Genomic DNA, 16038 nt, shown 5'->3' with positions numbered 1-16038 from the left:
AGTAGTCGAGCCTTTTCCAATAAGAACTTGGCAAGCAAACCCTCAACTCCACTCTTTGTTTCCCAATTGGACTTGATTTCTGATTTCCGCAGATGTAAAGCAGCAGCAATGACTTCAGGCTTTGGAATCCTTTCTAAACCATTGAAAGGTAATTGATTTCGAACAGGCAATCCCATTAGTTCAGAGAATTCTTCCAAAGTGGGTACCAACTGGTAATCAGGAAAGGTAAAGCAATGATGTTCAGGGTCAAAGAACTGGAACAGGACCCGTATCATGTCTTCTTCAAATTTTGAGGTAACCAAATGGAGTAGGTGACCATGCTTTTCAGTGAATTGAACATTCCTGGGGAATTCTGACACCAAGTCTTTTAGCTCAGACGGTATCGTTGAGATGTTGATTCGGATGTAATCTTTGGTGGCGGGAGCCATTACCTGTAAAAACAAAGGTAAACTCTTTGATCCTTGAAGTGTTTGGTGCAAAAATGATATGCTTATGATGCAAACATGTGGCACACAAAAACAAGTCAAACAATAGCCTTAGGTTTAAAGGCTTGCATGGAGCTTGATAGGTGATACCCTCCCCACTGAAGTTGAGTTGGTTAAAACCTGTCCTAGAATTGGATTAGGGTTCTATGATCCTTGGAAGTAACATCTCAATACGGCGCTCGAACGGCCGATCAAAATATTCCTCGAGGATAACTAACTTCGATCAATTTCAAAGCTAGCCACTTAAAAGGCCACAAGTCAAGTTCAACTAAAAGGTTCTAAGACAAATTAGTGTTTGATGACATTTCGGAAGCCTAATATACTCCTTGATCGTTTTCAAGGGACATCAGTATAAACCAAAGTGTCACACTAACGATGACTACCAGATCAACCGTATCGGTACATGCCGTACAGTTTCCTTGGTCTAATGTCATATACTTAAGGTATCTCGAGATTCGGGTTAGAATCTTTCACACAAGCAAAATACCCAAGCAAACCTTTGAAAGATAAAGCAATCAAATCAAACAATTGAAAACATCGACCTATTCTCTTAAGGTAACCCCTTTTGAAAACATTTTGTTTTTTTGAAAGTATTCTCCCCAGCAGAGTCGCCAGTTCTGTGGACCTCCGATTTTTTTAATACCGGGCCATACCTCTGATCTTTAGAGATACGTGAACTGACTCTTTTTTGTCGCTTAATGCTTTCGCATTTTTGAAAATATCACAGAGTCGCCACCGACCTTTTATTTTATCCAATTAAGGAAAGGTTTATAAAAGAAACAGAAAAAAGACCTTTAAGAAATTCTGGGTAAGGGGGTAGGTTATACAAAGGGAAGGTGTTAGCACCCTTTGTATCCATGGTTATCCATGGGCTCTTAAGTTTGCTTAGCTCAATTGTTGGTCGATCATCTTTTCAATTGCTCTGAAATTGCTCATATGTGGTTTCAAATACCTTTGTAATTTGAATTTTGTAATGATCCGTGTGTGGATGTATACAAAATGCTTGTTTATCTTTCGAAAGATGTTTTTTTTGAAAAGAACGTTAACTTTGTAATAATCCGTGTTTGGATGTATACAAAATATTGTCTTTTTTGAAAGTTTTGAAAAAACAGCAGTGTATGAGAATATTGTTTGTTTTGATTTTTGAGCAAGCAAACTAGGAGGTCTACCCTGAGTTGTAAGGTCTTTATCCTATTTCCTTTAAAAATCTATCCTTTCATCGGATATAAAAGCAAGGTTCGATTTTGTACTCGAAACAGTTGAATTTGACTTTGATTTTGAAAAGAATGTGAAGGGATTACCTGAAGAGGTGCAAGTGTGATTGTGATTGGATTCAGATATTTATCTTTGAAGTTAGTGATCTAACGGTTCAATTTTATCTTTGACATACACGCAGTTTATATTTGCTGGAAATTAAAATGCGGAAATGTAAAGTGCGGAAAGTAAATCTACGCTATTACATCGATTGTGCAGGAAATGTAAACTAGCCTATTTACATGAATTTGACATCCTATACATTTATCTAAGAATTTTAAATTGCAAGAAAAATAAAGGGCATGTTTTTGGATTTTTTATGATTTATTTTAATTATAATTAATGCATAATTAATTAAATTAAAATGAAGAAAAATGATGAAAATAGATTTAAACCTAGAAATAAGTTCAAAATATGTGCAAAATATTTGTTAATTAATTTTAAAACAAAACTAATTTTTTTGGGTTTTTTGAAATTGATTTGAAATTGATTTAAGTTAATTAAAACATAATTATGCAAATAATTATACAAATAATTAAAACTTAAAAAGAAAATTATTCAAAATATGTACAAAATTAGTTTATAATATATAAACAATATTTAATATAAAGAACAATTTTTTTTGATGATTTTTTGATTGGTTAGAATAATTAAAAAGCAAATATATAAATATATACTAATTAATTATGCAAAATATTGAAATTTTGAAGGAAAATAAAATATTTTTGTTTCAGAAAATAATATATTATTTTAGAAGTCTAAAAATATTTTTTGTGTATTTTTTGGATTTTTAAAACTATTTTTAATTAATTTAACAAAGAAATTAAATAAAATAGAAAATAAAATAGAAAATAAAAGGATACTGATCCTGTGTGGCAATTAGTGAGGGAGCATGGTGGGGAAGAGTGATCTGGCGCGTGGGATCTGATTGGAAGTGAATCAGAGGGCTCAGATTTTGAGGAGCATGACAAAAGCATAGACAGCGCAACACAGGATCCAAGAATTTGAATAAAAGCTGGCGCGCGCATTCTGACCAACCAGAGCCTGCCACGCCTTCATCTTCTTCCTCTCTCCGTTGCTATAGGCTCTGCAACTGTAGGTAAAGCCTTTAGTGACGGTTTTCGTCCGTAGCTACAAGACCTGCACATGTCAAAATTTCATACAAGCAATATAAATTACTTAGGAGACCATGGTTAAGCTTAAAATCGTCCCCTGAGTTCAAATATGTCATTGGTTTCTCCTAATTTTGCCTAAATCAGAGGATCCCAAATTTTAGCTTAAGAACCCTAAAATGGCATCTTCGTGTGTAAGTATCTAAAACTCAATTAAAGCTCCAGAAATGATCTACACACCACACCAAGTGCAAATATATGTCTACATCGTGTTAGATATGCTTAGGTTATGAGACACGAGTCAATTTTAGTTTGGATGAATCGAGACCTGTAGCGTTCGATTCAAGGAGTTTCAGAGCTTGCAAATGATATGGATATGTTCAGTGAAGCTCAAGGAATGTATTTGAGTGTTTAGTTTGAATGGAAAGTGACTTAAATTTGGAATTCGAATTTCAAAATTCTTTGAATATTTTGAGAGATTACAAGTGTGTTACAAGCAAGAATTTTGCTCTCTGATTCGTGTCTTCTTGTTACTGAAGTGCTATAGCCTATTTATAAGCATTAGAGTGCTTAGAAACTAAGCCAAAAGCTTTGATGAGTTTTTTGGAATCTTGACTTTTTCAACAATGGTGGCTTGGCATTTAAGCTACTATGCCTTGGTTTTCTTCTCTCCCTCTGCTGTACTTTGCTTTGGGACAGAGTTTGAATGAGTCACCTTGATGAGTCATGCTTGATTTGCAAGCTAACCTTTATCCATGCATTTCCTTTTTTAATTTAATCTTAAAATAAGAAAAAATCAAGCAATCATGGATGAAAAATGTTATGGGCTTAGTCTTGGTCGTGGGAGGCCCATAGCAACATGGAAATGATGTTTGAATGCTGAAAACTTGGCCCCATTTGGAAAAAATACATTTTTGAACAATGTTGATTTCATGCATTTTCCCAAAATTTAGCCAACTTCAACAAGGTGTAAATCCCTCAATTTTTGTCATATGAAGGAGATCTTGCACTTTTTGGAAACCTCAAAGAGTCCTCTAACCAATGCCTTTGGTCTCATGTCAAAATGATTTTTGAAGCTCCTTGTGTGTCCTTTTGAAAAAAGTGTCTTTTTGTTGACTTTGAAAATGACCTGTAATGTCTTTGATCATATTTTTCAAATGGTGAATCCAATGACCATGGGATCAATGGCATTTGAAAGATAATTGAATTTCCTTCAAAACAAGCTTTGGTTTGAATTTTTTGGATGAAGGATGAGAGAGTTATGATCAGTCAAAGTTGAGTTGACTTTTCAGGCAAAAACCCTAATTTTGAATCTTAGGGTTTTGTTGATTTTTGATCTTTCCTTGATGAATTATGATCATCCAATGATCAAATGATGAATCCTTTGACAAAATATGGACTTTGACAAAAAATTTCATTTTTGACTGTCTGTTGACTTTTTTGGTCAAACGGGTCGTCTGTTGACTGTTTGAGCTGCTGACGGTGCGTCTGAGTGAATTGAAGTTTGAAAATTTGTATGATGGTACTTTGAGATATATGGATGTGTATGAAATCCATTTGAGCTCTCAAAAACTTGTTGCTCCTGTAAAAACAAGAAAAACCCTGATTAGGGACTGTTTGTGTAGGAGATAGTTAAGCGTACCTGATTTTTGTGCAGTGTTGAGTCTCTGCTAATCGCTTGATATTCAGAAGACTTCTAGAACAAAAATCTTGGAATTTTGAATTGTGAAAGATTGATTTGATTGATGGTACAAAACACTGAGAATTGTACTGCCAGCAGTTTGGCTGTCGACTGACTGTTCAGGTATTGATGTAGCAGTTAGAGTGAAAAATCAACAGTCAAAGTTAATTTTCTTTTTTGTTGTTTTTTGTTTTTGTTTTATGTAAAAAATAAAAGTTTATTTACATGACTTGTTAGAAAAACACAGACATAATAAATAACTAATATTTACGGTATGCGGGCAAAATTACCGATAATAACCCTGAAAATCATTTAATGCACAGAAATAGGAATATTTGACTGGCAGAAAACACACAAAATATTATCTTAGTAATTAAGCAATATTATGACAAATAGTACAACATTTAATACTGACAGTACAAATATCACATACTATATTGAACAGTACGACGAATAAACGGTACATTTAAGAAATAAGAAATACGGCAAATTTTAAGAATGACGATTAATGACCCATGCTATGAACAATAACATGTAGATAATTGGGAGTGCAACCATTGCAGGTCCACACTCTTCAGGACTATGCAGGCAGAAGAAAGTCATGATCACCGTAGCAATGGTGATGACTGTAAGAAACAGTGTCTCTATCCACTTTGCCATTCTTGTCAGGGAAGAAGAGAAAGGATGGATTATGAAGTAGAAATTTGAGAGATGAATTGGAATTTGATGTGAGATTTTATGAAAGAAAATGAGAGGTATTTATAGAATGGAAAGAAGGAAAGAGACGTTGGGGAATGATGTGATTCCGTACAAAAGGAAAATTTGAGTGGAAGTAAGATTTGAAAGAAAGTGTATGATAGTGTTGGAAAAAGGAGAGATTTGATTTTTGAAAAAAGAGATTTGAAAAGATTTTTGAAAATAATGGAATATAGTACAAAAATTAGTGGGAAACAAAAGATAGTAATAATCTACTTGTTACCAGTACAGTCTGAGTTTCCTGATTCTGCGCCTGCAAAAAGATTTAACTTTGTACCAATTGTGTCAGTACCATTTATCTGTAAATAAATAAATAGCATGTGTGAAGTAATACACAGTATTTGGCGTTTGCGTAAGAATAAATTCAACTGCAAGCCAAATTACTGTATAAGAAAAATTCTAAAAACTAAGTATTTCATATGTCAGGATATTTGTTGAAATAAAAATCCATGATTATATGAGACCCTTAATTTTCAGATTGGAGTTTCCTTGAAAAATATGTGGGCAAATTTTGGGGTATAACAGTTTCCTTCTCAATTTTTTCTCATTCTTTATTTTTTTTAATATAAGTAAGTCATTTATTCCCACGGTTACTAAAACTGGCCGATGGAAATAATGGCTTAAAAATGAATAAAAATAAAATTGTTGGTGCTGAGATTCGAAACGTGACTTTGAAGGACATTTTCCCATGGTAGTTAAAGAAGACCAAGGAAAAAAGAAAATTAATTTTTATTTAAAAATAAAAAATAAAAGAAACATGCCACATTTCTCCTACAATTAGTAACAATCAAGATTAAGGGAAATGTTATGAAGTAAATTTCAAAGAGAAAGAAAAATATCAATTTTGCTTAGAAATTTTTATTATTAAAGGAGGTCTAGTTAATAATCCGTCAATTTAATATTTTTAAGGGTGTTATAAGAAAAGACCCATGGTTCATTGTGCTTAGAAAATCTAGTATTTATATTGTATTATTGAGAAGGAATAAAAAATTATGAAATTAATTTTATTGTTTCTTATTTTGCAACTTAGTCTAATTACTAACCCTAACATTCATCTATAAAAAAAGTGTCTTAAAATTAAAATAAAAGAAAGGTATTTAATGGAATATACTATAGTTCGGTGGATTAATTGGTTGAGGTAAAAGTTCATCAAAAAAAAAGATATAGTTTGTAGTAGTGTTGACTGCAAATACTTTAAGAATAATGTTCTTATTTTTCAAAAAAATCTAATGATCAAGTCGCGTTTAATGTTTCATTAAATGAACTAACTATTCTAAAGACTTTATTATTTTAGAAAAATTAACATAACAAAGAAATTTCTTATTACTATTATTATTAAATATTTTGATACAAGTAAAAAGCTTTAATAAAACTATTGACCTATAGGCTTACACCAACATATATGGGGTGGTTGTCTTTTGATTTTGTACGTTGTAGTCTGTTCCATTTAGAATGCTCGTAATTATATTATCTTTAAGAGAGTCACAAAAACATCAAAAGAGGGGAAATATTTGACTATTTGACTAATAATCAAGTCGCATTTAATGTTTCATTAAACGAACTAACTATTCTAAAGACTTTATATTTTAGAAAAATTAACATAACAGAGAAATTTCTTATTACTATTATTATTAAATATTTTGATACAAGTAGAAAGCTTTAATAAAACTATTGACCTATAGGCTTACACCAACATGGGGTGGTTGTCTTTTGATTTTGTACGTTGTAGTCTGTTCCATTTAGAATGCTCGTAATTATATTATCTTTAGGGGAGTCACAAAAACATTGAAAGAGGGGAAATATTTGACTATTTTCTTGGCTTGAAAATGACTTCTGGATAAATTAGGGGTGAACTCTTGTATCTTCATTTGATAACTTTAGAACCCTATTGTCTACCCAGTGGCGGATCCAGGAACTTTTTTTGGTAAGGGGCAAAAACGATTCAATAAAATATAATGTTTAAAATATTTAAGTACATCGTCTCTCTATTTTACCTCATTCACTAAATTAGTCCTCTTATTTTAAATTCTAATAATTTTATTCTTTCTCTCATATTGTTACACTTAAAAATTAATAATGTCTTCATTTTTAAATAATGAATCAGTTGTGAAATGTTACTTAAATAATGAATCTTTTTATATTTAAGTTGATTAACTTATTAAAAAACTCCTATGATAAAAATATAATTTTATTTAAATGTGAATTTTTATAATCGAGAGCATTGTATCATTTAAATATGATGAGTGTTATATAATTAATAAGTTATGTGAATAACCTTCACCTCGTAAAGTTGCGAAGTGATAGTCACCTGACTAATTTGCGAAGTGCTTTTCTCCTTAAAACAAGTTGCGACTAACGTTTTTGCGGGATATTTGATCAACCCTGCAATTACTGCGTTGCAGGGTAATTTTTGCTTTTGCCAGGTGAAATTCACCGGACTAATTGCAATTTTTTTGTAATGTTTATTTTAATTTTGAAGTAGGTTGTGGTATTTGTTTTTTATTACTCTTTTGTTGTTATTTAATTTATTGATGGTGGATCCGGTGGGTTGAGATCTAACATGATCTCACCTAAATAGATTTTATTAGTTCGGATAATTTTTTTTCACGGTTTTGTTGGTAAGATAGGTTATGTTGTTCGTTTTTCTTCGGTTTGTTTCTTTTAGATCTTTGGCTGTATTGATGTGCTTTGTTTTATTTATTTTGTATTTTGGTGTTTTTTCACCCCTTGTATGTATAATATTATTTGCTGTTCAAGAAAAAATGACCGTTCGAATAAGATTACTTCAATAAATTGATTCCTTGATTTAAGGGTGTACTTGTTTACACAATAAAAAAATCTGTTCGGTAATTTATTAGTTAAAGTGTTTAGTGGCTAACTTTTTTTTTTATGTATAGTGATAAAAATTGAAAGTGATAAATTACTTCGAAAAGCAACTCCATACATAAATATTATTGAAATTTGGGATAGATATCTAAGGAGTCCAACTCATAAGTTGCAAACAAGGACAGTTTATTTAAAAAAACAAAAAAAAAAAACTTCATCATATCTTGCATGCACGGTAATGTTTTGGATCTCAATATCAAGCAGTGACAACATTCTTCAAGAAGTCTTTTGTGAATTTATAGGTTGAGGACATCTTTAAGAAAACGTCTTCTGCTTCATATTTAGAGGCAAAACACCATCCATACTCAATATTAGGATTAGAATAACGAGCGCAAAAGTTTCCACTCCCCTTCTTAATGCAATCAGCATGAGATTTGCATAAGTTAGGGTGTTCCTCAATAGTCTTCACATCAACTCTAATTCCCTCTATGCATACACCTTCAAATGGAGACATAATAGGAAGACACTTACAAGAACGAGATCCAGAGGCACAGTCTGTCGGCTCACTTAAAGAACAAGTACCATCACATAATGCTCCTACGTTCTTTGTCAGAAACATGCCTGCAAATGGCAAAGCAAACTAAACTTTGAACAATATATACATAAACGGAAATATATTGGAAGTATATATAAGAAAAATGTTTAAAATACTTACCGAATGTGGCAAACAAAACAACTAAAGAAGCGAGGTTAACAAAAGTCATTGTTTGATCGAAATAAAATCACCTTACTGTTGTTTGCTATTAGAGGTTTGTATTATGTTGCATTAGTTCACTCTTGCATGAATCAATTTATAGACATCTTCGTTGACAATAATTGTAAAAAAAATTCAAGAACTTTTGGATGCTTGCAAGTTGGCAATAATGCTTCCTTAGAAAATCGAGAAGAAAGGCACATGGTATAGTAAATTATTAGAGAAACAATTTATAGATAAAATGCTTTCTTATTAAATTGAGAAGCAAGGCACACATGTTTAGTAATATATTAGTGAAACAATTTATAGACATGGTGTATTATTTTATTGTATAACAAGTTGATATGATAAACACAATTAAGAGTGAGTTATATTTCAAAACCATCAGTCAGCAACTAAGGGATGCAACTGCGCCCTTCAACTTACAATTTTACTCCTATTTTTTAGAAATGAAATCTCCTGCAGAATTTTAACGAATTCATGCTGTCAAAATATTATTAACCGTTGGATCTTAATCGTATGGTTTATAAAAAACAGTTTTGATTTTTACATAATTCTAAACTTTAAATCAAAACCATTCGATTTTGATCAAACGATTTTGACTTTTGATTTAAAGTTTCTTCTCTCCTAGTAATGTCCATTAATGCTACTCTCTCTCTCTCTCTCTCTCTCTCTCTCTCTCTCTCTCTCTCTCTCTCTCTCTCTCTCTCTCTCTCTCTCTCTCTCTCTCTCTCTCTCTCTCTCTCCCCTCTCCCTCTCCCTCTCCCTCTCCCTCTCCCTCTCCCTCTCCCTCCCTCACACACACACACAAATATTTTCTATCTAGAACTACGTAGCCTTAAGTTTTCTATCGCACCTGAAGATACATAGGAGCAGGATTTTAAAATCTTGTTAGGCACCTTAATAAAAAAAAATTATTTTTAGCCTCTCTTTTATTTTAATAAACCTTTTAAATACCTAGAGGAAAACGGTGGCAACTCTGTTGTTTTTTGAGCGTGCGGTACGTTCGAGTATTTTTTGCACCGCGACACATACCATCATGATGACAACATGCCCGACTCATAACATGAATGCTCATACACCATCCATATATATGTTGCCGAACTCCCCTTAAAGTATCCTTGAATGCCATAAACAAATTCGGATCCCTTTTAATAGCTTCTCAAATTATGTTGTTGCGTTCATCACTACATAAGTGTAGCGTCTTAGGATGAGGCTCCATATGAGAAATACCCTTGCTCTCATCCTTGACCATAGGACAACATGCGAACTCACGGAATGCACAATGCAAACCTCCTATCTGAGTAGAAACCATATGACAATGTAAAATTGGGTTTCTCCCCTACTCAACACCAATAATTCTAGTTAAGCAATTTTAACAAACACCTTGTAGGCACCAACAAAAAAAGAGCATTTCACCATGAGCATATTATGGATATATGGAACAAGATCATGTATTCAAATAGGGAGTCCGAGTTTGTGGAAAATTAAAAGCAATTTGAGACAGTATGTGCTGATATTCCTTTATATCTGTTCAGTTTGTGCGTGAAACATGGTTGACACCCTATAAAGAAAGATTTGGTACTCCATGGACTAATAGAGTCATTCATTTAGAGAACACGAAAACGAACAGGTACATCGAGTGACTTTGAATAGATTACATTACTTATTATCAAATTATGACATCTTTTTCTATTCATGTTTTTTAGGGTTGAGTCTTATCATTGGAGACTAAGAAACATCTTGACTACTATGAAAAAGTTAGGATATTGTGAACACTATGTTAAAGTAGCATTTAGGTTCAATCTGATTATTGTTTAAAAATATATTGTCAACATTAAACATCAATATAACACTCCATTTTACTATAGATTGCAAGACTTTGTTTCAAGACACTGTATACAAGATGTTGGAAAGGGTCAAATTTGTTGGTTTTGTGAAAGACGCATATGGTTGTTTCATTAGAAAACAGATGGGTTATCTTATGATACTGTCAACTTGCAAGTCTTCAAATACAAGGTGAGCTTTTTCCGTTAGAATCGATTAAGGTATTTTGGAAGAAATTATACATTGAAAACCATGAGGACACTCAAGAAGATAGTGGGACATTGTTGGATTTAGAAGAAGAGTGTGAAGAGTTGAAGAGGTATTTTAGTATATTGGATATTGTAGGCCATAAGGTATGGAAAAAAATTTGAGAACTAACACATCCATCCACATCTTTCATGTGTCCACCACCAGTGAAGTACAAGCAAAAGAGGAGAATTAAGAAGAGTAAAAATGGTCAATAGAGTGTTGTGCATCGTGATCCTTCGCATTGGGAGTATGCTGAGGGATCGCATTGAAGTTAGACTGCAAAGAGATCATGTACAAAACAAGTGAAAATCAACAAGCTATCTAGTGTTCAAGACTTCTTTACTTTTCTCAGTTTCTTAATTTTTTACATCAGTACATTGATGGCATTTTTTATGTGAGTCAAGATGGAAATTATGGTTTCTGTGCTATTTACTTGGATAAGGTGAAGATTCATGGCCTTTGGTTCGGACTCAATTTGATTGTGAATTTTATCAATACCGTCAAATGTTTTCCAATGTGTTCTATGAAACTATCTCTGAAGTTAGGAGTTTGTTGTGAGTAGCTAGCTTGGTTGTGCAGGACCTTAACAAATGGATGATGATTTCTGATATGGGTTATCATGTTGCTTCTAGATACAATGTCATATTAGTCTCGTTGCCCAGGAACCTTAACAACAACTTCTTCCCATTAGTGGTATCTCCATCCATAGCTGCGAGTAGACATAAGCTTATTGCATTTAATTTTGTTAACAACAGTCATTGGGTTCATACGGAGTTGAAACCCGGTTGTTCATTTCCTCTCGTCATTGATCGATGGAGATAGAAATGTAGTGAAGGTGCAAGAGCATGGAAAATAACATATGCATGACGTATAACATACTGAGAAGAAGAAGTTGTTAACATAATTTGTTTTGCATTGATATTATAGTACATCTTGCATTATATGTATTTATTTTATCGAGTTAATTGTCTAACTATTTTGTTAAAAATGTCAAAAACTTAAGAATTTTTTAAAACTCACCACTACCTACTGGATTTTTCAAATATTTGAAAAATTTGGTATATATCGGATTTTTCAATATATTCAGTACACAATATAGATTATCGAATTTTTTAAAACATCAAGTAAACATGCACTGTATATTTGAAAAAATCAATATTTTTCATTTAATTACCAAAAAACAATGTATTTTTATCGTAAATTTTGGAAGTTTCCGGTACTTCTTCAAATAATCTCAGAAAAACCAATATTTTTTTTTTGCAATATCTTATATTTTTTCATATAAATACAAAAAATATGGTACTATTAGACAAAGGCAAAACAGTAAAAACATTGAAATTTCTCAACCAACCCCATAACCTTCTCGCATTGATTCATTGATTAATCGATATTACAACGAAATTTCAAACAGAAAATTAAGAAAACTAATAGATCTAAGAAATTACAACGGTTAAAACAATGTCATCTAATCCATACATCATTTGAATGCAATCCATGTCGAATTTCACTTCAACCCACCAACATTCCATTTTTTCGGTCACAAATGAGGTACTTGTTCTAAGCCTATAGATCCTTTTAATTTCTTCCCCGAGTTTGTACTCCCCCTCTAAAAACGACATGATAGTCCTCTTGAGTTGGTCGAAGGAATGGATATTCCAAAACTTCACCGGCACGAGTGGTTTGATGGGAGAGAAAATGATATGCCCATCCTTTATGCGGTATTCCGGTTCAAGATCGGGACGCTTCATTGATGTTCGGTGACATCCATCTGGCCTAATGTGATACATTTTTGTGTTTGTGTTTGTGTTTAGGGTTTGTGCTTGTGTGTAATGCAAACCTAGAAATCCCAAATTTATAGAAGCCTTTGGAGAATATGGACCACACAATGTCGGTCATAAAACCTTCCGTAGATATATCCACGGAAGGGTCATACGTAACACCTTTTTGTAGATGCATCTACGGTAAAGACCTATAATTTTCATTGTAATACCCTTCCGTAGATGGATCTACGAAAGTTTCCTTGCTATTTTTTTAGCAGAACAGAAAGCAGTAGCAGCAGAATTTAGGATATAAACACACATAGGAAAAAAACACACAAACACAAAAAAGGACTATATTGCAATGTTATAGAGTGCATATATTACACTTTGAAACTAAATAAATACATGAAAAGAATTGTCGCCGGCTAAATCTATTGGTGATTCCAATTTTGACTTTTCCGGATTCGAGATTTTATCGATATTCTTCAATCTTTCGAATTCATACATCCTATCAACAAATACATTCGGCCACGTCTCGACAAGTTCGGTATGATGAAGATTTCATTTTGGTGACGTAGGTGGTATGGGGCATCTCGATTTCAAGTAAACTTGTACAAAATAACGCGATTTGGCAAGTCATCCAACATATATAATACGATCAATTGAATTTGTAGGAGTTGCGGTACGGATCGGAAAAAAGGTTTCCGAAAAACCATAACGCGTCAAGTCAATGCATACCATGTCATAAGCGCATGCAATAAGATGTCCCATTTCCGAAAATCTCATCCAATGCGAAACCGGTGCGTAGGCACCCCCCAAGGAACAAGAGCTTCGTTGTCCGATTGAAATTTGGTTTCGTATCCAAATACCCGCGTGTACGAGTCTTTATGGTTCACCAACTCATCGATAAGATCATGACATACAAGCTTATGGGCATCTTCTCCCTTACCAAGAAATGTCGATACAGCCCGAAATCCGCAATTATCGTCCCCTCAACATTGACGATCCGATCGATGTATTTATGCATAAAAATCGGCATCTCGTCAATGAATGTAGTTTTGGAGCAATTTGTACCTCTTCAATTGATGGAGCAATAGGTGTTGGAATCAGAACTTTTGGAACAATATGTGTCAGAATCGGAGCTAATACTTGCGGTGGAATAGGTGTCGGAGGCGGTTTGCTTAGGCGAGCTCCCTTGTTTGAACTCTTTTGAGATTTTAACTATTTCGGAGTAGGTGAGTTGGGAAAGAGTTTGTCGACGTGCTCACAATATGAAGGAGACCGTGTTGTCGAGTTGTCATTTGGCGTAGACTTCACTTTCTTCGGAGCACCTTTTGTCTTAACGGGTTGAGACGGCAGTTTCATGTCGGTTGTTTCGGGAAATCCAATCCTCCGTAATTTTTCTTTGATGTATAATTTCATGTTGTCATCGGCCTTCGAAAACCTCTCTTGTATCGCCTCCAATTCGGAAATAATAGAGATATTCGAATCTTCTCCGACACAACCATCATCATCAAAACTAAGTCTCTTCCAATGAGAAGTGATTTCATTCATTGTTATTGGCTCACCTAATCTCACTTTTTTAGAAATATCACAAGCACACGGGAGACCATACGTGATAGTAATAGTGCAACCACACTTTGCGGTATCACCACCAATGGTTTCACTTCGATTCGCCTCGTGAAAGATATAATTCAATCCGGCCCGAGACACATTTTCGATCAATTGAGAGTAAAGGATGTTTTTCTTAAATCGATGCTCCAAAACCGTAATGCTCCGACCGAACGACGTTTGTATTTCGTTGTGTTGGTTCGAAATCATGTGATTTATGGTGTCCAATGCTTTACACAAATCACCCTTGCTATCACACAACCAATTTTTCAAAGTAGCATGTGCCGACTCAACTCTATTGATGGTTGTATTCCTAAGGTGTCATACCTTATCAGTCCACGCACAAAAAAACTTCTCCTTCACTTTGTCAAGGATGGTGCTTTCAATGTATTTTAATAAATCGAGATATTTTTCACATATTTTCCGAAATTGTAATTCGGCATCGGCATATAATTCTTTTGTCAACGAACTTGCAATACGAGCCCATGCATCCATTATTTGGTAAACAATCACTCCAGGCTTCACCATTTTCCCACCTTCGTGTCTACTTGTTTTGTCCCCACAGCGGGTTTAATCTTACTTCTCACATTACATGATATGTGATATCGACAAAATAATGCATCGGAAAAAGGAAATACTTTTGCAACCGTATTCATCAAAGCGGGGTCGTGGTCCGTAACAATCGCCTTAGGCATGTCGACTTGTTTTTTCAAAAGTGAGCGACACACCTCCAAGGCCCGCCTAAAATTACCCTCTTTTTCACACTCCAAAAAATCAAAACCAACGGCAAATGTCTTCTCGATGGATGTAACACCGACCATCTCGAATAATGGGAGTCGATACTTGTTGGTCTTGTAGGTAGAATCGAGAAGGAGCGCTGTCGAGAAAGTGTTGAAAAATTTTATGGAATTCGGATGAGTCTAAAAAAATATCTCCAACCGTAACCTCGTCATCGCAATATTTGTACCGCACCATGTATTTGTTATCATCCAAAATTTTCAACAAATGTTGCATCTCGCTCCTATCTCCCCTACTCGCCTTTTTATTGCGGTACCGTTGATTATACACTTGACTTATATTTGAAATGTTGTCTAGTTCCTTCCTTTTCTATGTGGCAAGTATATTTTTTGGTTGAACAAAATTCAAGGACATGTCTTTAATAGATGCCATCTCAACTGGATTGATTAAGTCGACATGCCACCGGATGGCCTTGTAATTTTGCGCATAAATCATGGTTGTGCAAACCACAAACAACAGAGCATCTGCACTTCGTGCTAGCCAACATGTAACAACGGATTTTAAATGGACACTCGCATTTTCTAGTCCCCGTGTCGTCTCTTTTAAAATTCTTTAGAGGAGGATGGTATTTCCCGCTTCTTTCGCACAATATTGTTACAAACGGGTTTCTTCTTGCCGTACCATTATCCGATCTTCCTATCACCATACCAAAACCAAGATTAGCTGCGTTCCTACGAATCCATGTTAGCATGCTTTCACAATCATCAAAGTCTCGCTTTCTACAAAAGTCACCTCCGACATCTACCACATTTGCGACTACCTCATCGATACTCGTAGCTACATCAACTAAAGTAGCTAATTCTCTTTAAATATTATCGGGGTGCACCGTACCTATTTTGAAAAAATCACACAGAATTACAAAATGCTGGAAAGAAACTGTTGGGACTATTCCGTAGATGCATCTACAAAAGTGTTCATCTTCAAA

General features: G+C 34.0%; 2 protein-coding genes across 2 annotated transcripts; both read right to left on the bottom strand.

Moving 5' to 3' along the window:
• Positions 1–8217: 8217 nt before the first annotated feature.
• On the bottom strand, positions 8218–8928 carry LOC131647324 (albumin-1 E-like). The gene is made up of 2 exons (XM_058917228.1): positions 8830–8928; positions 8218–8735 (listed from the first exon to the last, which is right to left on the bottom strand). The coding sequence occupies exons 1-2, from the start codon at positions 8876–8878 to the stop codon at positions 8371–8373; spliced, it is 414 nt and encodes a 137-aa protein (XP_058773211.1). The 5' UTR covers positions 8879–8928; the 3' UTR covers positions 8218–8370.
• Positions 8929–13925: 4997 nt separating this feature from the next.
• On the bottom strand, positions 13926–14843 carry LOC131650548 (uncharacterized). Its single transcript, XM_058920250.1, has 2 exons — positions 14643–14843; positions 13926–14561 (listed from the first exon to the last, which is right to left on the bottom strand). The coding sequence occupies exons 1-2, from the start codon at positions 14841–14843 to the stop codon at positions 13926–13928; spliced, it is 837 nt and encodes a 278-aa protein (XP_058776233.1).
• Between the last annotated feature and the right edge of the window lie 1195 nt (positions 14844–16038).

This window comes from Vicia villosa, linkage group LG2 (assembly GCF_029867415.1).
Source record: "Vicia villosa cultivar HV-30 ecotype Madison, WI linkage group LG2, Vvil1.0, whole genome shotgun sequence".
In the NCBI taxonomy this organism is placed as follows: domain Eukaryota; kingdom Viridiplantae; phylum Streptophyta; class Magnoliopsida; order Fabales; family Fabaceae; genus Vicia; species Vicia villosa.
This window is presented reverse-complemented; position numbering and strand designations above follow the sequence as displayed.